We start from the raw sequence: 23,257 nt of genomic DNA, 5'->3' as shown, positions 1-23,257 counted from the left end.
CAATTTAACAATTTATTAGAGATCAGAACTCAACATATGGATTCCAACAATATTACACACAAAGAAAATGCATGATTCCAAGTCTGGAGATCATGCACCTGCAAACTCATGTTTCAAATGCATTTAAAACCTTTCTGCTAAGAAGGCTCTTTGTGGCATAGCTCCCTTGAACCTTGGCAAAGAGTTATGGATTCATTCCCAAACAGAAAGAACGATCAGTAAATTCTTGCCACATGATGCATTTCCACTGTTCTCCTACACTGCATGGGAGACAGGGCCCTTTCCTACTGTAAGAGAACTTTTTGCAGCACAAACCCAAATGAATTAGGAAGCTCATCCATTTTAGATACTTTTAAGACTAGCCTAAATTCTCCATTTTTCACAAGTAACTTTTAAGTGGCATTCCACATACAATATTTTGCTGACCTGGCTTCACATTGAATCCTGACCCTGCTCTGTCCTCATCAATGTCTCTCTGTCTCTTTTGTGCCCATTTCCATCCCTCTCACAGCCAACTAAGACTACAAGAGTGACCACCTCTCCAACAACACACACGTAAGTGATGACACTTGCTCTTCTCCAAGTGTGTAGCTCAATACTAGCACACTGCTCATCCATTTGTTTCTGTTGTACTCAGATAAGAGGACTAACAATTAAAAATAGGAGATCGCCACATTCACACTGTTCTCATTTCAGAAATTGAATGTGAATAACTTTTTGCCATGTTGCTTCATTTCACTGTTTCTTCCTGTTTCTTATCACAGAACTATGGATGATGAATCTTCAGCTTCAGGAGAAGAAGAGCCTTTAACCTCAACCACTACACGACCAACAGTAAGGAGAATTTTTCAATCTTTACACTTTCTATCCTTACTCCTTTACTTCTTTACTCCTTCTTACTGAACTTGAATAGCGTGTGATACTCATGTTGTTTGTTGGATCCCATTCATGTTGTTCAATTCCTTTCCTGTGTCTCTGCCCTTTTTCCCTTGGGTTTGCATGTAATAAATACCTCCTTGACCTCAGATGAAGTTCTTGGAAGTTTGAAAGTTTGAAAACCACCGATATCATTCCATTGGCCACAGACTCTTGATATGTGTTTTAAAAATGCATATCCTTTAAACTCTAAATTCCTTTCTGTCAACTCTAATGAAGATATCAAAAGGAGTTGTTGCACGTGTAATAAAACAGGAATCTTAAAGGGAAATGTAGGTTTTGTTGGTGTTCAGACATGACATAGCAGTAAAATGCCTTTTGTTAAATCTTCCAATGATCATGCCATGTAAGATATCATTGCTGCAGTGTCTATATTAATTCTTTTACATCCCGATTTTGCATTTGATTCTATAAATCAGGGTTTATTTACTGAACTGGAGTTTGTCTTGCGTATGTGGTTCAGTTCATTACTGTCTGGAATTTGGAATCTCAGCCATTTTGTCTACTTTTAAGTCTGGTGTATTTTAACAAATACATTTTAGTGATATTCGTCATTAACATATTTTACTGACCTGGCTTCTTATTGAAGCCTGACCCTGCTCTGTCCTCATCAATGTCTCTCTGTCTCTTTTGTGCCCATTTCCATCCCTCTCACAGCCAACTACGACTACAAGAGTGACCACCTCTCCAACAACACACACGTAAGTGATGACACTTGCTCTTCTCCAAGTTGTAGTTCAATACTGATAAACTCCTCATCCATTTGTTTGTGTTGTGGTAGGGTAAGAGGACTAAGAATTAAAAATAGGAGATCGCCACATTCACATTGTTCTCATTTCAGAAAAAGAATGTGAATAACATTTTGCCTTGTTGCTTCATTTCACTGTTTCTTTCTGTTCCTGCTCACAGAACTATGGATGATGAATCTTCAGCTTCAGGAGAAGAAGAGCCTTTAACCTCAACTACTACACGACCAATAGTAAGGAGAATTTTTCAATCTTTACACTTTCTATCCTTACTCCTTTACTTCTTTACTCCTTCTTACTGAACTTGAATAGCGTGTGATACTCATGTTGTTTGTTGGATCCCATTCATGTTGTTGAATTCCTTTCCTGTGTCTCTGCCCTTTTTCCCTTGGGTTTGCATGTAATAAATACCTCCTTGACCTCAGATGTAGTTCTTGGAAGTTTGAAAGTTTGAAAACCACCGATATCATTCCATTGGCCACAGACTCTTGATATGTGTTTTAAAAATGCATATCCTTTAAACTCTAAATTCCTTTCTGCCAACTCTAATGAAGATATCAAAAGGAGTTGTTGCACTTGTAATAAACCAGGAATCTTAAAGGGAAATGTAGGTTTTGTTGGTGTTCAGACATGACATAGCAGTAAAATGCCTTTTGTTAAATCTTCCAATGATCATGCCATGTAAGATGTCATTGCTGCAGTGTCTATATTAATTCTTTTACATCCCGATTTTGCATCTGATTCTATAAATCAGGGTTTATTTACTGAACTGGAGAGTTTGTCTTGCGTATGTGGTTCAGTTCATTACTGTCCGGAATTTAGAATCTTAGCCATTTTGTCTACTTTTAAGTCTGGTGTATTTTAACAAATACATTTTAGTAATATTCATCATTAACATATTTTGCTGACCTGGCTTCTTATTGAAGCCTGGCCCCCGTTCTGTCCTCATCACTGTGTCTCTCTCTTTTGTGCCCATTTCCATCCCTCTCACAGCCGACTACGACTACAAGAGTGACCACCTCTCCAACAACACACACGTAAGTGATGACACTTGCTCTTCTCCAAGTGTGTAGCTCAATACTAGCACACTGCTCATCCATTTGTTTCTGTTGTACTCGGATAAGAGGACTTACAATTAAAAATACAAGATTGGCTCATTCACACTCTCCTTGCTCCACAAACTGAATGTGAATAACATTTTGCCATGTTGCTTGATTTCACTGTTTCTTCCTGTTCCAAAACACAGAACTATGGATGATGAATCTTCAGCTTCAGGAGAAGAAGAGCCTTTTATTTCAACCACTACACGACCAACAGTAAGGAGAGCTTTTCAATCCTTGCTCTTTGTATCCTTACTCCTGCATGTCTTACTGCACTGGTAGTATATAGAGTGTGACACTCACGTTCTGTTTGTTGGGTCCCATTCGTGTTGTTTACTTTCCTGTGTCTCTGCCCTTTCGCCCTTGTGTTTGCATGCAATAAATGCCTTCTTGAGCTCAGATGTAGGTCTCCGAAGGTTGAAAACTGCTGTTCAACTCCAATGGCCACACACTCATGTTCTGTGCTTCTAAAAATATATATCTTTTACACTTCAAATCCCTTTGCTAACTCTAATGAAGGTGTCAAAAAGGGCTGTTGCACTTGAAATAAAATAGGAATCTGAAAGGGAAATGTAGTTTCTGAACCATTTATGTTAGAATTTAGACATTATACATCAGTGACATATCTTGTGTTAAAGGTCCCAACGATCTTGTCATGTAAGTTGTCACTGGTGCAGTGTCTATATTAATTCTCTCAGATATCAACTCTGCACTCGATTCTACAAATCTGGGTTTTCTAGTTATTCACTTGGAGAGCTTGTCTTGCACATGTTTTTCTGTTCATGACTGATTCAAATTACATTCCACTGCATATGAACTTTTCATTTTTCTCGATGTAGTTAAGCAGCTGGGAAGATTACATCTGGTGTTCCTCAGGGCTCAATTTCTGGCCAACTATGTATACGATTTCATGTGTACATTTGGTCACACATAAAAGCAATATGGGTTGTTTTAATATGTGATATCTGAATACAGTATATAACGACATTCTATTTTGAAGCTAACTCTAAAATACACTGTTTGCACTAATGCTATAAATCCAGAGGAATTTCAATTTCATTACAATTAGACTGAGGCCATGTTATGTAGCTGTTCCCGTCAATTAAGTTAAATAATCCTGCTTTCTATCAATTAGCAGCAGTGATGTAGATATTCAACTCAAAGGATTTCTAGGTGATCTCGAAGCATGGATGGACTTGAAATTCATATTAAGAACCATTTATAAGTCTTCACTTTCACCACTCAGCAGTTTGGCTGGGCAGAATCCTGTGCTGTGTGTATCAGGAACATGAAGGTGTTTTTTGCAGTTGGTTTGTAAAACTTTATAGTTATAATGCTCTAAAGTAAATGCAAGATTCTCTTAATCTCAATTTAACAATTTATTAGATATCAGATCTTAATATCTTGTTCCAACAATGTTACACACAAGGAAATGCATGACTCCAATTCTTGAGATTACGCACCTGCAAACTTTCATGTTTCAAATGCATTTTAAATCCTATGTGCTAAGAAGGCTGTTTGTGGCATAGCTCCCTTGAACCTTGGCGAAGAGTTATGGATTCATTCCCAACAGAAAGAATGATCAGTAAATCCTTGCCACATGCATTTCCACTGTTCTCCTACACTGCATGGGAGACATGGCCCTTTGCTACTGTAAGATAAATTATTGCAGGTCAAACCCAAAATAATTTGGAAGCTCGACTTTTAAGTCTAGCCTAAATTCTCAAATTTTCACAAGTAACTTTTAAGTGGCATTCCACGTAAAATATTTTTCTGACCTGGCTTCACATTGAATCCTGACTCTGCTCTGTCCTCATCACTGTGTCTCTCTCTTTTGTGCCCATTTCCATCCCTCTCACAGGCCACTAAGACTACAAGAGTGACTACCTCTCCAACAACACACACGTAAGTGATGACACTTGCTCTTCTCCAAGTGTGTAGCTCAATACTAGCACACTGCTCATCCATTTGTTTCTGTTGTACTCGGATAAGAGGACTAACAATTAAAAATAGGAGATCGCCACATTCACACTGTTCTCATTTCAGAAATTGAATGTGAATAACTTTTTGCCATGTTGCTTCATTTCACTGTGTCTTCCTGTTCCTGATCACAGAACTATGGATGATGAATCTTCAGCTTCAGGAGAAGAAGAGCCTTTAACCTCAACCACTACACGACCAACAGTAAGGAGAAATACTCAATCTTTACACTTTCTATCCTTACTCCTTTACTTCTTTACTCCTTCTTACTGAACTTGAATAGCGTGTGATACTCATATTGTTTGTTGGATCCCATTCATGTTGTTGAATTCCTTTCCTGTGTCTCTGCCCTTTTTCCCTTGGGTTTGCATGTAATAAATTCCTCCTTGATCTCAGATGTAGTTCTGGAAAGTTTGAAAACCACCGATATTATTCCATTGGCCACAGACTCCTGATATGTGTATTAAATATGTATAGGCTTTAAACTCCAATTCCTTTCTGCCAACTCTAATGAAGATATCAAAAGGGGCTGTTGCACTTGAAATAAAACAGGAATCTTAAAGGGAAATGTCATTTCTAAACCATCTTTGTTGGTGTTCAGACATGATATAGCAGTAAAATGCCTTTTTTTAAATCTCCCAATGATCTTGTCACGTAAGATGTCTTTGCAGCAGTGTCTATAATAATAATTCTCTTATATCCTGATTTTGCATTTGATTCTATGAATCGGGGTTTTCTATTTACTGAATTGGAGAGTTTGTCTTGCGTATGTGGTTCAGTTCATGATTGTCCGGAATTTGGAATCTCAGCCATTTTGTCTAGTTTTAAGTCTCATGTATTTTAACAAATGAACTTTATAGTGATATTCGTCATTAACGTATTTACTGACCTGGCTTCTTATTGAATCCTGACCCTGCTCTGTCCTCATCACTGTCTCTCTCTCCTTTGTGCCCATTTCCATCCCTCTCACAGCCGACTACGACTACAAGAGTGACCACCACTTCAACAACACGCACGTAAGTGATGACACTTGCTCTTCTCAAAGTTTTTTTCCATTCTGATAATAAACTGCTCAAATATTTTTTTTTGTGTTGAACAGTGATGGAAGAGTAACAAAAAGAAACAAAATGTCTCCCAATTACAAAATGTTCTCATATTCAAGAAATATTTTTCCAGGTTGATTGATCGCACCCTTGCTCTCTGTCTCTCTTCACAGAACTCAAGATGACAACTTTACAGATTCAGGAATAGAAGAGCCCTATATCCCAGTTACTACAAGGTCCACAGTTAAAGTAAGGAATGGCTCTTAAACTATATACTTGGTGTCTTTACCAGTGTAAATCAGGCTGAACTGGTATGACATATTACTGGTGACACCAGTAATACTGTGTGTTGAATACTGGCATTGTTGTTTACTGTCTCTGCTCTGTCTCTGCCCTGGCCTGTTGGGATAGAGCATAATTAAGGACTTGTTTAAGTTAAAATATTTATATTGAGCTCTGTCTGAGTTTATTTTATTCAATTTTATTGCAATATTATGTATCATTATGTAACCTTATTTTGTAACTTTAATTTTGTGATTTTTACCCCCTGGTGAGCTCGCAGAAAAGACATTTCATTGCCAGCAACTACTGCTGCATGTATTGTTGTGCATTTGATAAATAAACTCTGATTGATTGATTGGGCAGTGTTGAGTCCTTCCGCATTCTTTGAAGTACACGACAAATCCTGGTTGAATACGATAACAGGAGTGCTGTTCAGCCCCAATCTACCTGTCCTTATCTTGTGCAAATATCAGATGATGCGTATTCTGAAAATATTAGAAAATGTATGTGAATAAACACTTCTCAAATACTGTAAGATAACTGTCAGATATCCGATGATAGAGAAACTGCACTTGTTAAACTAGCTAAAGTAAACTGATTCAGGTGCAGTACCTTTATTACATCTCTTAGATCTCAATATTGCATTCAGTTCAATATTTATCAGTGAAATCAAAACGTGTTCTTGCACTTGAAGGAATCTGAAAGGGAAATATGTAGTTTCTAAATATTTCACGCAGGAGTTATACAACAGTGAAACTGATTTTTTAAAGCTGCCAAAATCTTGTCATGTAAGCTTTGTTTGGTGGTGTATCTATTTTAGTTCTCTTAGATCCCAACTCTGCATTCAATTTCATAAATCATTGTTTTCTAGTTACTCGGTTGGAGAGTATGTGTTGCATTTATGGTTTTATTCACAATTGTTTTAAATCATATCCCACTGCATACACTATGAACATATTTCTGTCGATTTGTGTAGTTAAGCAACTGAGAAGATCATGTGAAATATCTTCTTTTTATAGCTCCCGGTGATCTTATATTGTATGCTTTGTTGTTTGATATATCTACAGTATTTTAAGTATTACAGTATTATTCTTTTAGGTGCCAACTCTGCATTCACTTCTATTAATCAGGGTTTTGTAGTTATTCAGGTGGAGAGTTTCTCTTGCATCTGTGGTTCTGTTCATGATTGTTCAAAAACATATACTGCTGCATATGAACATGTTATTTTTGTCAACAGATGAGAAGATCACGTCTGGTGTTCCTCAGAACTCAATTCTTAGCCCTCTTTTTATCTGTTTTCATGTGTCAGCTTGATCAGACACTAAACAAACACATCAAATTCTCTCTCTCCTTTTTGCCCATTTCCATCCCTCTCACAGCCGACTACGACTACAAGAGTGACCTCCTCTCCAACAACACACACGTAAGTGATGTCACTTACTCATCCCTAATGTGTAGTTCTATACTGCTAAACTACTCATTCTTTTCTCCTTTCTCACTTAAGTGGAAAGGTCTATACTGATATACTAATCATCCACTTGTTCGTGTTGTACTCCAGTAAGATGTCTAAGAATTAAAAATAGGAGGTCCCCTTGAATCACATTTCTCTCATTTCACAAACTGAATACGACTGTTTTTACCTGGTTGCTTGATTCCAGTGTTTCTTCCTGTTCCTCTTCACAGAATTGAAGATGATGACTTTTCAGGTTCAGGAGAAGAAGAGCCTTTTTCTTCAGCCACTACAAGACCAACAGTAAGGAGAGAGTTTCAATCCTTACACTTTGTTTCCTACCTCCTTCATGTTGTACTGATCTAGGATTGCGTATGGTTCCCATTCATGTTATATAACTCCCCTCTTGTATCCCTGCCTTGGATTAAGACCAGACACTAAACAAACACATCACTGTCTCTCTCTCCTTTGTTCCCATTTCCATCCCTCTCACAGCCAACTACGACTACTACAGCGATCACATCTCCAACAACACGGATGTAAGTGTGTCACTTACTCATCTCCAAATGGGTAGTTCTATACTGCTAAACTACTCATTATTTTCTTTGTGTTGTATTTCCATAAGATAACCAAGAGATAAATTGGAGATCCCTCAGAATCACAGTGTTCTCATTTCCCACACTGAATACGAGTACGTTTCCACTGTTTCTTCCTGTTCTTCTTCACAGAATTGTGGATGACGACTTTTCAGGATCAGGAGAAGAGCCTTTTACAAGACCAACAGTAAGGAGAGATTTTTTTTAATCCTTAGACTTTGTATCCTTACTCCTGCATGTTGTACTGAATTGGTATTGCGTATGACAATCATGTCCTGTTTGTTTGCTCCCATTTGGGTTGTTTAAGGCTTCTCTTGTGTAGTGTTTCATAGCCGTTCAGGGACGCCAAATATGTAATCATAGTGGCTCTCTGAAGGCACCAGTTCTGTAGGGTTTGGGCATTTACTGAGACAATTTTCAATTGTAGCAGTAAATCACAAAGTTGATTCTTTTGATGGCTTTAGAATCCAACCATGCGATATAACTCAAACAACGCACACACACAGGTACTAATACACGAGGATACATTTATTAATACATAGAGTATGCCTTAAACCTAACAGATCTTATCGAGAGGGTTATCAGAATACAAAAGATATATATTCAATCAGTTACGAAGTGTTACACATATCAAGAGGACATACGTTCAGTATATCATTCATTAAGACCGTTTCGTAAAGTGAACTTGGTTACAACTTCTACATTAGATACTCAAAACAAGTACATAACTCTTAGGAATTAAATTGATATCAACTGGTTGGGATAGCAATTGAATTCTCGAGCTGTAATGCATTGAAGTTGAATACTCATCCAATTTCTGGGGATTCAGATCTCCTGCGGGCACAAACAATCAGCTGCAGGCTTGTTGCTGTCCAATCCGCGCTCTCTGGCTCCGTGCCAGGCTGTGCTGTGCGGCTTGCGACGGTGCGCTGCTGATGCTCGCTGACCGGCTAGTTAGTGTTGGCTTTAACTAGCAAAGTTTGTGCACAGGAGAAAAGATGACTGTGGATCCCAGCAAGTCAGGAAGAGGACCGGTTCGTTCCTGATGAAGACTAGTTCTGAATAGTGATTCAGCTGTCCACAGTTCCGATCTGTTCACGAGGCCTGCTGCTGGTTACTCTCTGGCAACCTCCACTCTAGACTCTTAGAACAAAGGAAAGTTCTGGCACTCGGACACACTGGCCGTTCCGTGGTTGTCCGGGCTGAGTCTCAGGATGGTCAGGAGGCGCGCTGCGAGAATGTCCTGCCCTTGGGAGCCTTCTGCTCCTGGGCCGTCCTGCCCTGGAATTCTCCTTTGAATTCCCTTTAGAACAGTCCACAGAATCCTCTCCAGAATCTTACTGAATCTGAATCTCAATCTGAATCTTGTTGAATCTGAATCTTGTTGAATCTCTCAGGCTCTCTGTGTTGCCTGTTTTTACCTGGAGGAACTTCAGCTTGTTGATTGGCTGAAAGTTCCATGGGCATCAGAGTCCCACGTGGGTTACTCAGCCCTACCAGTCCCTGATTGGTTGATCAAGGTGAGATATGAGTCACTTAGTCCTGACACTTAGGAATGCAGTCCAGATGTCCATCCGGCACTCCCTAGACTGATAGGCGCCAGTGGATGACCATTGATCATGATAGCCAGACTTAGCTAAATGCATCCCCCTTTGGGAGCTGTCCTAGGAAACCTTAAATCACCCTGCACTAATGGTCTCTCTGTGGCTGCACCACAGAGATGAACAGAGAAATGGGGCCTCATTTGGGAAGCTCAGAAACACTTAATTCTGCCTTATTATTAAGCCTCGCCGCTACATATCCCCCCTTTTTGAAGGTCACGAGGTCCTGAGGCGTTGTTGCCTTCAAAACAAAACAGAGTTAAGTGATGTCCCTTGCCATTAGAACATTAATCTTAAATGTCTACATTACTCCTCGAGAATTCATACCGGAACCAGCATTGGGAACAAACAGGATGAATAACATCTGGAGTATGTATAAACACGGTAGGAGACATTATCTCAGTCTAGGAATTACACATCAGGAAGTTCACTGTCAATATCTGATACCTCTGTAGTAGATATTTGGGGAGAAGTCACTTCCTTTCTTTTGACATGCTACCTTTGACTCATTCATGCTACCCGGAGTACATCTTGATGTGAGAGTACATCATTCAGAGTACACTGTCAGTCATGATCCAGCTACCCGGCAGCAGTGTTACAATAACACCAGTTCCTGTTCCCAGCCCCCCGATAAACCAGAACACCTGTGTTGGGTATCTGCTAGGGTGGTTTGGAGGTTTGTTCCATTAAAGCAAACTCAACTACCTGTACCTCTTCAGGGCTTACTGTTTCTTGGATTTCTATCCAATTCAATAGTGTGGCACCTGAAGGCATCCATGACCTCAAGTTTGGTCTTATATTGTCTGGTTCCAGACCGTACAGTGTTAAGTTACCATGCTGTACTATGGCCTCCTCGGGAACTTGCAGGAAAACTGTTTTGATTAGGTAGCTGCATTGTGGTAGCTGTATCATGCCTGTCACAAGTCATGGTGACAGTTAAATGTGGTGTGCTGACCAGCCATTTACTTCCCACCTGCTCTTCATGGGGTTCATTAACCTCCCTCTGCCCATTAGTAGCTTTACACCCTTCATTGGTGAATCGTTTAGACACAGCCAATGGATAGCTTTGGTAGCCATACCCATCTCAAGATTTGGAACCAAATTCAATCTTGGATTGCCTTCTGGGTGAGCTATGAGCGATGGGGTTAATGTCACATACTCCTCTACTGAGAAGAGTGGAATCAAGTGGGTTGGGATTTGTGCCATGGTTAGACTGGCTACAGTGGCACTAAACTCCCTTAACAGGTCTTGTGTCAACATTCTGGCCTGTTGCACACAAGCATATACCCACTGTATAACACCAACAATCATGTCCACTGGTTGGGGAATAAGGTTTAACCCTGTTGCATAGGAAATTGCCTGTAGGGTTTTCCCTAAGCTTTCCAACTTTTGCTGCTGTCGATACAGTCTGTCACTACCCTCTGGCATCTCTGACACCTGCCTTCTTGGGGCAGTCAGGGTGAGAGTGCCAGTAGCACACAAACCTACCAAAAAGAGCAAATGCACAACAGTGGTGGCAGCAATCAGTCCTCCCAAAAGTCTTTTAGGGTGGCTGATCCCAGTCATCTCCTTCTGAGTGACTGTTGCCTTTCTAAGCTGGCGCAGCGTGTACATGGTGTCTTTCTCAGTATGCCATGTGGCATCTTGGGCACCAACATCCTGGAAATCTGGGGAGATCTGACACAGCTGCTGATGCTGCTCCTCCATTTCCAGGGCATCTGCTTTTTCGATTTGTTCATGCCTGTGCTCTAGGAACCCTGCAGGGGGTGGTGCAGCGGTGGAGCATGCCTGACCCTCGGCTGAGTGGTCATCTGGAGCACCTGAGTGATCTGAGATTGTTACCCCATTCTCACTGTTCCGGTCCACCTTGCACACTTCCTGATTGAGGAATCCCTCTATCGGCATGTTTACAATCGTTCGCTGGGCGTGGGTGTAGGACACCTGCTCGCTCCCCCCTTCCCTCGCTAGGGGTTCAGGGAGCTGCCCCAGCACTGGGATAGCTAGTTCACTGTCTTCGAACTCGCTATCACCCACCAGGCCCATGTCAGTGCAGGCGGGGATTCTGACACCCCTCTTTGCGATGTCCTGCACTGGCAGGCGGGTGACTTGACCATCCAGCTCCAGTCTGGGTGAACCACTGTTGGTCAGACTCAGACTGACAGACTGAGCTGGTGGCTGTAAGAAAACCGGCTCGGCTTTCATTCCCTGTCCCTTCTGGGGGACTGGGTGTGTTGGCAACCCTGCCGTTGAGGCAGGAACAATCAGGTCAGTCTCACTCACTACCTGGTAGTTGTGAGAAATAATGTTACCTGACTGCAGGTTCCCTGGGTCACAGCAGAGGGAATCGGCATCTGGGATCAGGTGTGTCCACAGCGCAGTAGTCTCAGCGTCCAGCTGGACCTCCTGTCTAACCTGTGAATGTTGCACCAGGGGCACCTGGCGGTGGCCCTGTGACAGCTGCTCAAGCAGATCCTCACTAATAGAGGACCTCTCAGGGCTAAGGGTGAGGGCTACATCACCAACCTGCTCTCCTGCCATCTGGATCCCTTCCACCACTGCAGGGTGGTGTTCCTGACCCCTCTTGGGTGCCAGGGTGCACAGGGAAAGCTCCTTTTCATCGCCAGATGGGGAGATCTGCTCCTCTTTAGGGATGTAAAAGGTGTGTGCTTTGCCTGGTGGATCAGGCGGCTGCTTGGAGCACCGCTCCTGTGGCATGGAGGCTGTTGTGACCTCAGCCGGGACACGACTTCCCTGTATATCCGGGGAACAAGGAAATATTTTTATTTCTTGTCCAGAGGGAACAGAAGGAATCTCCACATAGGCTTCTGTGTTCGGTGGGCACTGTGTGAGCACAGTCTGCCTCTTGGCCCCCCTTTCCTTCTGTACAGAAGGCTTAGGAGCCTTGACCTGTTTCCACACTTTGCCTTTCTGGTGATCCACCAAAGGTTCCACTCTGAGTCGCATGCCCTTTTCTTTTTCAACCCGTTTGAGCTTGCCGTGTGACATCAAACACCTTTCAACCTCAGTGTCAATCAGTGTCTCACTGGGTAAGACATCTCCCATGGCAGCCTTGAGGTAAAAGCTTCCTGCTTTTCCTCTCTGTTTTACTGCCTGCTCTGTGACTTCAGGGGTGGAGTCAGCACTCGCTTGGGAGTGGCCGACCTCATCCAGGCAGGAACCCTTCCGCTCAATCAGATAGACTGAGGGAGTGGGAGGGGGCGGGTCTCCGCCTCCTCCAGTGGAGAGTATCAGCTCATTCACGCTTCCGGCAGCCTTGGGGAGCGGTTGTCCCTGTCCTAATAAAGCTTGTTCAAGCCTGGCCAGGCGGGTGGCTACTGAATCCTTTTGTTCAGCTTTTTCTAGCCCTTTCCCTCCCCCGGTGTTCTCATGGCACTTAGGACGCTGGGTGCGGTCCTGTGTGCCTGCTTTGGAACGGGGCTTAGCCAGCTCAGGAGCCTGTGCTCCTTCGAGCAGGGGGGAATTAACCCTGCTGGCTCTGACGGCGAACACAGTCGCTTTAGCAGCTTTTTGCTCAGAGCGACTTTGGACATCATACTCCCAGGCTTTCTGCACGAATCTCTTAATATCAGTCACTTTCATGGTCTGTGCATCTGTATGCATTAAGATCATCTTTCTGACTGATGGGTGGAGATTCGCAATGAATAAACCCTTGAAATGTATGTTCTCTTCGCAACCCTCATCATTTCGCCCTGCAAAATAAGTTCGTCTAAGTCTCTCGTAATATTCGCGAGGGGACTCTGCTCTCTCGTGCTTAATGTTAAGGGCGGCGGCTATCGCGGCAGTCGGGTCAATAAACGCACTGTATTCTTCGATAAGTGCTTGACATAGCTGCTCAAAGTCATTACAGACTTCTTTCATCTGCCTAGCCATCCACTCATGTACAGCTCTGCTGGTAGTTTTCCTGACCAGAAACACTTTCTCCTGTTCTGTGGCGTTTGGCAGGAACTGCAGGTTATACCTGAGGTCTTGAATATAACTCTCGATATTATTCTCTGACACTGCGGGGTCAAATCTCTCTATGTCCTTCGCTAGCTCTCTCAATGAATGGAGATTTATTCTTCTAGCTTCTCCGCTGACGGAGATATGGAAGAGATCGTGGTCAGACTTGTCGCTGCTAGAGAGAGTGCTTAATAGCGACTCGAATTCAGACCTTTTAGCAACCATCGTTAAACTTAAAGAGTATTACTTTTAAGTACGAAATCACAGTTTTACCATAGAAAACCACAAGATCAAGTATGCAATCAACCCGGTAGATTGCAAAAGATCACAAAACAATCAAGCACTGCTTAAAGAGCAAGGGGAACTTTTTTCCTTTCGGCTTTCAGCACACTGTATTGTCGTGTATGAAACCCGCGGCGTTTTATATGAATTATTCCGCTTGGTTGATTCATTTCAGTCTTGCCACGCCGGTCCAGGGACGCCATAAATGTAGTGTTTCATAGCCGTTCAGGGACGCCAAATATGTAATCATAGTGGCTCTCTGAAGGCACCAGTTCTGTAGGGTTTGGGCATTTACTGAGACAATTTTCAATTGTAGCAGTAAATCACAAAGTTGATTCTTTTGATGGCTTTAGAATCCAACCATGCGATATAACTCAAACAACGCACACACACAGGTACTAATACACGAGGATACATTTATTAATACATAGAGTATGCCTTAAACCTAACAGATCTTATCGAGAGGGTTATCAGAATACAAAAGATATATATTCAATCAGTTACGAAGTGTTACACATATCAAGAGGACATACGTTCAGTATATCATTCATTAAGACCGTTTCGTAAAGTGAACTTGGTTACAACTTCTACATTAGATACTCAAAACAAGTACATAACTCTTAGGAATTAAATTGATATCAACTGGTTGGGATAGCAATTGAATTCTCGAGCTGTAATGCATTGAAGTTGAATACTCATCCAATTTCTGGGGATTCAGATCTCCTGCGGGCACAAACAATCAGCTGCAGGCTTGTTGCTGTCCAATCCGCGCTCTCTGGCTCCGTGCCAGGCTGTGCTGTGCGGCTTGCGACGGTGCGCTGCTGATGCTCGCTGACCGGCTAGTTAGTGTTGGCTTTAACTAGCAAAGTTTGTGCACAGGAGAAAAGATGACTGTGGATCCCAGCAAGTCAGGAAGAGGACCGGTTCGTTCCTGATGAAGACTAGTTCTGAATAGTGATTCAGCTGTCCACAGTTCCGATCTGTTCACGAGGCCTGCTGCTGGTTACTCTCTGGCAACCTCCACTCTAGACTCTTAGAACAAAGGAAAGTTCTGGCACTCGGACACACTGGCCGTTCCGTGGTTGTCCGGGCTGAGTCTCAGGATGGTCAGGAGGCGCGCTGCGAGAATGTCCTGCCCTTGGGAGCCTTCTGCTCCTGGGCCGTCCTGCCCTGGAATTCTCCTTTGAATTCCCTTTAGAACAGTCCACAGAATCCTCTCCAGAATCTTACTGAATCTGAATCTCAATCTGAATCTTGTTGAATCTGAATCTTGTTGAATCTCTCAGGCTCTCTGTGTTGCCTGTTTTTACCTGGAGGAACTTCAGCTTGTTGATTGGCTGAAAGTTCCATGGGCATCAGAGTCCCACGTGGGTTACTCAGCCCTACCAGTCCCTGATTGGTTGATCAAGGTGAGATATGAGTCACTTAGTCCTGACACTTAGGAATGCAGTCCAGATGTCCATCCGGCACTCCCTAGACTGATAGGCGCCAGTGGATGACCATTGATCATGATAGCCAGACTTAGCTAAATGCATCCCCCTTTGGGAGCTGTCCTAGGAAACCTTAAATCACCCTGCACTAATGGTCTCTCTGTGGCTGCACCACAGAGATGAACAGAGAAATGGGGCCTCATTTGGGAAGCTCAGAAACACTTAATTCTGCCTTATTATTAAGCCTCGCCGCTACACTTGTATCTCTGCCCTGTTCCCCTTGGGTTTAGACATTATGAACTCAGGTGAAGTTCTGGCAAGTTTAAAAATTGCTGCTGTTCATTCCAATGGCCATCCTTATATTTGTTTAAATAATATGCATGCTTTTCACCACCAATCCCCTTTGCCATCTATACAGGCCACATCAAAAAGTGCTATTTCTTTTTAAACAATTAGGAATCTGAAAGGGAAATGCATAGCTTCCAAAATGTTTAAGCAGGATGTTAGACATTATACAGCAGTGAAATATCTGTTTTGAAAGCTTCCAGTGATCTTGTCATATAAAATAGTTTGTTTCGTCATCTATTTTAATTCTATTAGATGCCAACTCTGCATTCATTCTATAAATCAGGGTTTTGTAGTTAATCAGGTGGAGAGCTTGTCGGCATCTATGGTTCTGTTCAAATTTTTTGTTTTAAATCATATCCAGCTGCCTGTTAATATTTTATTTCTGTCGATCTATGTAGCTATATAGCTGGTAAAAACACATCGGCTGTTCCCCCCCGCTCAATTACTAGGCCTCCGTTCATCTGTTTTCAAGTGTCACTTGATCAGATACTAAACAAAAACTCCTTTGTGCTCATTTCCATCCCTCTCACAGCCGACTACGACTACAAGAGTGACCACCTCTCCAACAACACACACGTAAGTGATGTCACTTACTCATCCCTAATGTGTAGTTCTATACTGCTAAACTACTCATTCTTTTCTCCTTTCTCACTTAAGTGGAAAGGTCTATACTGATATACTAATCATCCACTTGTTCGTGTTGTACTCCAGTAAGATGTCTAAGAATTAAAAATAGGAGGTCCCCTTGAATCACATTTCTCTCATTTCACAACCTGAATACGACTATGTTTTTGCCTGGTTGCTTGATTCCACTGTTTCTTCCTGTTCCTCTTCACAGAATTGAAGATGATGACTTTTCAGGTTCAGGAGAAGAAGAGCCTTTTTCTTCAGCCACTACAAGACCAACAGTAAGGAGAGAGTTTCAATCCTTACACTTTGTTTCCTACCTCCTTCATGTTGTACTGATCTAGGATTGCGTATGGTTCCCATTCATGTTATATAACTCCCCTCTTGTATCCCTGCCTTGGATTAAGACCAGACACTAAACAAACACATCACTGTCTCTCTCTCCTTTGTTCCCATTTCCATCCCTCTCACAGCCAACTACGACTACTACAGCGATCACATCTCCAACAACACGGATGTAAGTGTGTCACTTACTCATCTCCAAATGGGTAGTTCTATACTGCTAAACTACTCATTATTTTCTTTGTGTTGTATTTCCGTAAGATAACCAAGAGATAAATTGGAGATCCCTCAGAATCACAGTGTTCTCATTTCCCACACTGAATACGAGTACGTTTCCACTGTTTCTTCCTGTTCTTCTTCACAGAATTGTGGATGACGACTTTTCAGGATCAGGAGAAGAGCCTTTTACAAGACCAACAGTAAGGAGAGATTTTTTTTAATCCTTAGACTTTGTATCCTTACTCCTGCATGTTGTACTGAATTGGTATTGCGTATGACAATCATGTCCTGTTTGTTTGCTCCCATTTGGGTTGTTTAAGGCTTCTCTTGTATCTCTGCCCTGTTCCCCTTGGGTTTAGACATTATGAACTCAGGTGAAGTTCTGGCAAGTTTAAAAATTGCTGCTGTTCATTCCAATGGCCATCCTTATATTTGTTTAAATAATATGCATGCTTTTCACCACCAATCCCCTTTGCCATCTATACAGGCCACATCAAAAAGTGCTATTTCTTTTTAAACAATTAGGAATCTGAAAGGGAAATGCATAGCTTCCAAAATGTTTAAGCAGGATGTTAGACATTATACAGCAGTGAAATATCTGTTTTGAAAGCTTCCAGTGATCTTGTCATATAAAATAGTTTGTTTCGTCATCTATTTTAATTCTATTAGATGCCAACTCTGCATTCATTCTATAAATCAGGGTTTTGTAGTTAATCAGGTGGAGAGCTTGTCGGCATCTATGGTTCTGTTCAAATTTTTTGTTTTAAATCATATCCAGCTGCCTGTTAATATTTTATTTCTGTCGATCTATGTAGCTATATAGCTGGTAAAAACACATCGGCTGTTCCCCCCCGCTCAATTACTAGGCCTCCGTTCATCTGTTTTCAAGTGTCACTTGATCAGATACTAAACAAAAACTCCTTTGTGCTCATTTCCATCCCTCTCACAGCCGACTACGACTACAAGAGTGACCACCTCTCCAACAACACACACGTAAGTGATGTCACTTACTCATCCCTAATGTGTAGTTCTATACTGCTAAACTACTCATTCTTTTCTCCTTTCTCACTTAAGTGGAAAGGTCTATACTGATATACTAATCATCCACTTGTTCGTGTTGTACTCCAGTAAGATGTCTAAGAATTAAAAATAGGAGGTCCCCTTGAATCACATTTCTCTCATTTCACAACCTGAATACGACTATGTTTTTGCCTGGTTGCTTGATTCCACTGTTTCTTCCTGTTCCTCTTCACAGAATTGAAGATGATGACTTTTCAGGTTCAGGAGAAGAAGAGCCTTTTTCTTCAGCCACTACAAGACCAACAGTAAGGAGAGAGTTTCAATCCTTACACTTTGTTTCCTACCTCCTTCATGTTGTACTGATCTAGGATTGCGTATGGTTCCCATTCATGTTATATAACTCCCCTCTTGTATCCCTGCCTTGGATTAAGACCAGACACTAAACAAACACATCACTGTCTCTCTCTCCTTTGTTCCCATTTCCATCCCTCTCACAGCCAACTACGACTACTACAGCGATCACATCTCCAACAACACGGATGTAAGTGTGTCACTTACTCATCTCCAAATGGGTAGTTCTATACTGCTAAACTACTCATTATTTTCTTTGTGTTGTATTTCCGTAAGATAACCAAGAGATAAATTGGAGATCCCTCAGAATCACAGTGTTCTCATTTCCCACACTGAATACGAGTACGTTTCCACTGTTTCTTCCTGTTCTTCTTCACAGAATTGTGGATGACGACTTTTCAGGATCAGGAGAAGAGCCTTTTACAAGACCAACAGTAAGGAGAGATTTTTTTTAATCCTTAGACTTTGTATCCTTACTCCTGCATGTTGTACTGAATTGGTATTGCGTATGACAATCATGTCCTGTTTGTTTGCTCCCATTTGGGTTGTTTAAGGCTTCTCTTGTATCTCTGCCCTGTTCCCCTTGGGTTTAGACATTATGAACTCAGGTGAAGTTCTGGCAAGTTTAAAAATTGCTGCTGTTCATTCCAATGGCCATCCTTATATTTGTTTAAATAATATGCATGCTTTTCACCACCAATCCCCTTTGCCATCTATACAGGCCACATCAAAAAGTGCTATTTCTTTTTAAACAATTAGGAATCTGAAAGGGAAATGCATAGCTTCCAAAATGTTTAAGCAGGATGTTAGACATTATACAGCAGTGAAATATCTGTTTTGAAAGCTTCCAGTGATCTTGTCATATAAAATAGTTTGTTTCGTCATCTATTTTAATTCTATTAGATGCCAACTCTGCATTCATTCTATAAATCAGGGCTTTGTAGTTAATCAGGTGGAGAGCTTGTCGGCATCTATGGTTCTGTTCAAATTTTTTGTTTTAAATCATATCCAGCTGCCTGTTAATATTTTATTTCTGTCGATCTATGTAGCTATATAGCTGGTAAAAACACATCGGCTGTTCCCCCCCGCTCAATTACTAGGCCTCCGTTCATCTGTTTTCAAGTGTCAACTTGATCAGATACTAAACAAAAACTCCTTTGTGCCCATTTCCATCCCTCTCACAGCCGACTACGACTACAAGAGTGACCACCTCTCCAACAACACACACGTAAGTGATGTCACTTACTCATCCCTAATGTGTAGTTCTATACTGCTAAACTACTCATTCTTTTCTCCTTTCTCACTTAAGTGGAAAGGTCTATACTGATATACTAATCATCCACTTGTTCGTGTTGTACTCCAGTAAGATGTCTAAGAATTAAAAATAGGAGGTCCCCTTGAATCACATTTCTCTCATTTCACAACCTGAATACGACTATGTTTTTGCCTGGTTGCTTGATTCCACTGTTTCTTCCTGTTCCTCTTCACAGAATTGAAGATGATGACTTTTCAGGTTCAGGAGAAGAAGAGCCTTTTTCTTCAGCCACTACAAGACCAACAGTAAGGAGAGAGTTTCAATCCTTACACTTTGTTTCCTACCTCCTTCATGTTGTACTGATCTAGGATTGCGTATGGTTCCCATTCATGTTATATAACTCCCCTCTTGTATCCCTGCCTTGGATTAAGACCAGACACTAAACAAACACATCACTGTCTCTCTCTCCTTTGTTCCCATTTCCATCCCTCTCACAGCCAACTACGACTACTACAGCGATCACATCTCCAACAACACGGATGTAAGTGTGTCACTTACTCATCTCCAAATGGGTAGTTCTATACTGCTAAACTACTCATTATTTTCTTTGTGTTGTATTTCCGTAAGATAACCAAGAGATAAATTGGAGATCCCTCAGAATCACAGTGTTCTCATTTCCCACACTGAATACGAGTACGTTTCCACTGTTTCTTCCTGTTCTTCTTCACAGAATTGTGGATGACGACTTTTCAGGATCAGGAGAAGAGCCTTTTACAAGACCAACAGTAAGGAGAGATTTTTTTTAATCCTTAGACTTTGTATCCTTACTCCTGCATGTTGTACTGAATTGGTATTGCGTATGACAATCATGTCCTGTTTGTTTGCTCCCATTTGGGTTGTTTAAGGCTTCTCTTGTATCTCTGCCCTGTTCCCCTTGGGTTTAGACATTATGAACTCAGGTGAAGTTCTGGCAAGTTTAAAAATTGCTGCTGTTCATTCCAGTGGCCATCCTTATATGTGTTTAAATAATATGCATGCTTTTCACCACCAATCCCCTTTGCCATCTATACAGGCCACATCAAAAAGTGCTATTTCTTTTTAAACAATTAGGAATCTGAAAGGGAAATGCATAGCTTCCAAAATGTTTAAGCAGGATGTTAGACATTATACAGCAGTGAAATATCTGTTTTGAAAGCTTCCAGTGATCTTGTCATATAAAATAGTTTGTTTCGTCATCTATTTTAATTCTATTAGATGCCAACTCTGCATTCATTCTATAAATCAGGGCTTTGTAGTTAATCAGGTGGAGAGCTTGTCGGCATCTATGGTTCTGTTCAAATTTTTTGTTTTAAATCATATCCAGCTGCCTGTTAATATTTTATTTCTGTCGATCTATGTAGCTATATAGCTGGTAAAAACACATCGGCTGTTCCCCCCCGCTCAATTACTAGGCCTCCGTTCATCTGTTTTCAAGTGTCAACTTGATCAGATACTAAACAAAAACTCCTTTGTGCCCATTTCCATCCCTCTCACAGCCGACTACGACTACAAGAGTGACCACCTCTCCAACAACACGGATGTAAGTGATGTCGCTTGCCTTCTCCAAGTGTGTAGCTCAGTACTGATAAACTGCTCATCCATTTGTTGCGTTGTACTCCGGCAAGAGGACTAACAATTAAGTGGGAGATCCCCCGCATTCACACTGTTCTTATGTCACGAAGTCAATGCAAGTAACTTTTTGACATGTTGCTTGATTTCACTGTTTCACCCTGTTCCTCTTTATAGAACTATAAATGATGACTCTTCGGGTTCAGGAGAAGAAGAGCCTTTTATTTCAAGCACTACAAGACCAACAGTAAGGAGAGAGTTTCAGTCCTTACACTTTGTACCCTTACTCCTGTACAGTATGTCGTACTGAACTGTTACTGTGAACGACACTCACGTTCAGTTTGTTGGATCCCATCCGTGATGTTTAATTCTTCTCCTGTGTCTGCCCCTTTCCCCTTGGGTTTGGACATCATAAATTCCTCCTTGAAAAAACTCAGGTGATGTTTTCTCAAGTTTGAAAACTACTGCTGTCATTCCAGAGGCCAACACATTCTGATGTGGGTTTGAATAATATGAGTCCTTCTCACCACTAATCCGCTTTGCCTTCTCTAAAAGCGATATCAAAAAGTGGTGCTTTTGAAAAAAACTGGGATCTAAAAAAAATGCATAGTCTCCAATTTATTTTAATTAGGACATTAGACATTATACAGCAGTGCAGTATCTTCCTTTTAAAGCTCCCGGTGATCTTATATTGTAAGCTTTGTTGTTTGATATATCTACAGTATTTTTAGTATTACAATATTATTCTTTTAGGTGCCAACTCTGCATTCACTTCTATTAATCAGGGTTTTGTAGTTATTCAGGTGGAGAGTTTCTCTTGCATCTGTGGTTCTGTTCATGATTGTTTTAAATCATATACTGCTGCAAATGAACATGTTATTTTTGTCAACAGCTGAGAAGATCATGTCTGGTGTTCCCCAGAACTCAATTCTTAGCCCTCTTTTTATCTGTTTTCATGTGTCAGCTTGATCAGACACTAAACAAACACATCACTGTCTCTCTGTCTCCTTTGTGCCCATTTCCATCCCTCTCACAGCCGACTATGACTACAAGAGTGACCACCACTTCAACAACACGCACGTAAGTTCACCACACACTTGCTCTTCCACAATAATAACAAGCTGCTGAAATATTTGTGTTGTACACTGATGGAGAAATAGTAAAAGCAATAGATATAACTCAATTTTAAAATCTTCTCAAACCACATGGAAGAATCTTTTTTCTAGGTTTATTGATCGCACTCTTGCTCTCTGTCTCTCTTCACAGAACTAAGCGTGACAATGTTACAGATTCAGGGATAGAAGAGCCCTACATCCCAGTTACTACAAGGTCCACAACTAAAGTAAGGAGGGGTTTTGCAACTATATACTTTGTTTCTATACCAGTGTATATCATGCAGAACTGGAATCAAATATCAGTGGTACACACACGTTGGTTTGCTAAATATTGTTTCTGTTGGTTAATATTTCTGCTCTGGCTCTTCCCTGACTCCAAGAAAACTGAGCGTAATGAATTACTCTTTGATGTCAAAAGTATGTGCAATGTTGAGTCCTACTTCAATCTTTCTAGTGCACAACAAATCCTGGCTGGAAACTATAAAAGGAGTTCTGTTCAGCCCCAACCTGATAACAGGAAAAATACACTTGTGAAAGTAGATAATCATCTCGTGTAAGCTGAATCAGATGAAGTATCTTTATTAATTCTCTGAAGATTCTCTGTAAATCAGGGCACTCCAGTTACTCAGGTAGAGAGGTTGTGATGCAGCAGTGTTGCTGTTAAAAAATGAGAGCACAAAAAAACAACAACACAAACCAAAAGGGTTCAACACAAACAAAAAACACGAACAAAAATGTGATCAAAACTGCTGTTCCCCCCTGCTCAATTCCTAGGCATCCGTTCATCTGTTTTCATTTGTCAACTTGATCAAGTACTAAACAAAAACTCATTTGTACCCATTTCCATCCCTCTCACAGCCGACTACGACTACAAGAGTGACCACCACTTCAACAGCACACATGTAAGTGATGTCACTAGCTCTTATACAAGTGTATAGTTTCATTCTGATAATAAACTGCTCAGAC

At 41.3% G+C, this 23,257-nt stretch overlaps 1 protein-coding gene across 1 annotated transcript in view; it reads left to right on the top strand.

Moving 5' to 3' along the window:
* The window catches only part of LOC148832299 (uncharacterized), a 50,519-nt gene extending 27,322 nt beyond the window's left edge, over positions 1 to 23,197 (top strand). The window contains exons 27-57 of the mRNA XM_088918117.1: positions 512 to 555; positions 765 to 834; positions 1,594 to 1,637; positions 1,846 to 1,915; positions 2,676 to 2,719; positions 2,929 to 2,998; positions 4,644 to 4,687; positions 4,897 to 4,966; positions 5,735 to 5,778; positions 5,979 to 6,054; positions 7,467 to 7,510; positions 7,771 to 7,840; positions 8,033 to 8,076; positions 8,266 to 8,320; positions 16,287 to 16,330; positions 16,593 to 16,662; positions 16,855 to 16,898; positions 17,088 to 17,142; positions 17,892 to 17,935; positions 18,198 to 18,267; positions 18,460 to 18,503; positions 18,693 to 18,747; positions 19,498 to 19,541; positions 19,804 to 19,873; positions 20,066 to 20,109; positions 20,299 to 20,353; positions 21,104 to 21,147; positions 21,354 to 21,423; positions 22,213 to 22,256; positions 22,443 to 22,518; positions 23,150 to 23,197. Coding sequence (XP_088774243.1) covers positions 512 to 555; positions 765 to 834; positions 1,594 to 1,637; positions 1,846 to 1,915; positions 2,676 to 2,719; positions 2,929 to 2,998; positions 4,644 to 4,687; positions 4,897 to 4,966; positions 5,735 to 5,778; positions 5,979 to 6,054; positions 7,467 to 7,510; positions 7,771 to 7,840; positions 8,033 to 8,076; positions 8,266 to 8,320; positions 16,287 to 16,330; positions 16,593 to 16,662; positions 16,855 to 16,898; positions 17,088 to 17,142; positions 17,892 to 17,935; positions 18,198 to 18,267; positions 18,460 to 18,503; positions 18,693 to 18,747; positions 19,498 to 19,541; positions 19,804 to 19,873; positions 20,066 to 20,109; positions 20,299 to 20,353; positions 21,104 to 21,147; positions 21,354 to 21,423; positions 22,213 to 22,256; positions 22,443 to 22,518; positions 23,150 to 23,197 — 1,710 coding nt within the window. The remainder of the gene's footprint in view (positions 1 to 511; positions 556 to 764; positions 835 to 1,593; positions 1,638 to 1,845; positions 1,916 to 2,675; positions 2,720 to 2,928; positions 2,999 to 4,643; positions 4,688 to 4,896; positions 4,967 to 5,734; positions 5,779 to 5,978; positions 6,055 to 7,466; positions 7,511 to 7,770; positions 7,841 to 8,032; positions 8,077 to 8,265; positions 8,321 to 16,286; positions 16,331 to 16,592; positions 16,663 to 16,854; positions 16,899 to 17,087; positions 17,143 to 17,891; positions 17,936 to 18,197; positions 18,268 to 18,459; positions 18,504 to 18,692; positions 18,748 to 19,497; positions 19,542 to 19,803; positions 19,874 to 20,065; positions 20,110 to 20,298; positions 20,354 to 21,103; positions 21,148 to 21,353; positions 21,424 to 22,212; positions 22,257 to 22,442; positions 22,519 to 23,149) is intronic.
* The last annotated feature ends 60 nt before the right edge of the window (positions 23,198 to 23,257 follow it).

The sequence above is a fragment of the Atractosteus spatula genome, chromosome 6 (assembly GCF_055471065.1).
Source record: "Atractosteus spatula isolate fAtrSpa1 chromosome 6, fAtrSpa1.hap1, whole genome shotgun sequence".
Lineage (NCBI taxonomy): Eukaryota > Metazoa > Chordata > Actinopteri > Semionotiformes > Lepisosteidae > Atractosteus > Atractosteus spatula.
The sequence above is the reverse complement of the archived record's forward strand: the minus strand, read 5'-3'. Positions and strand labels throughout refer to the sequence as shown.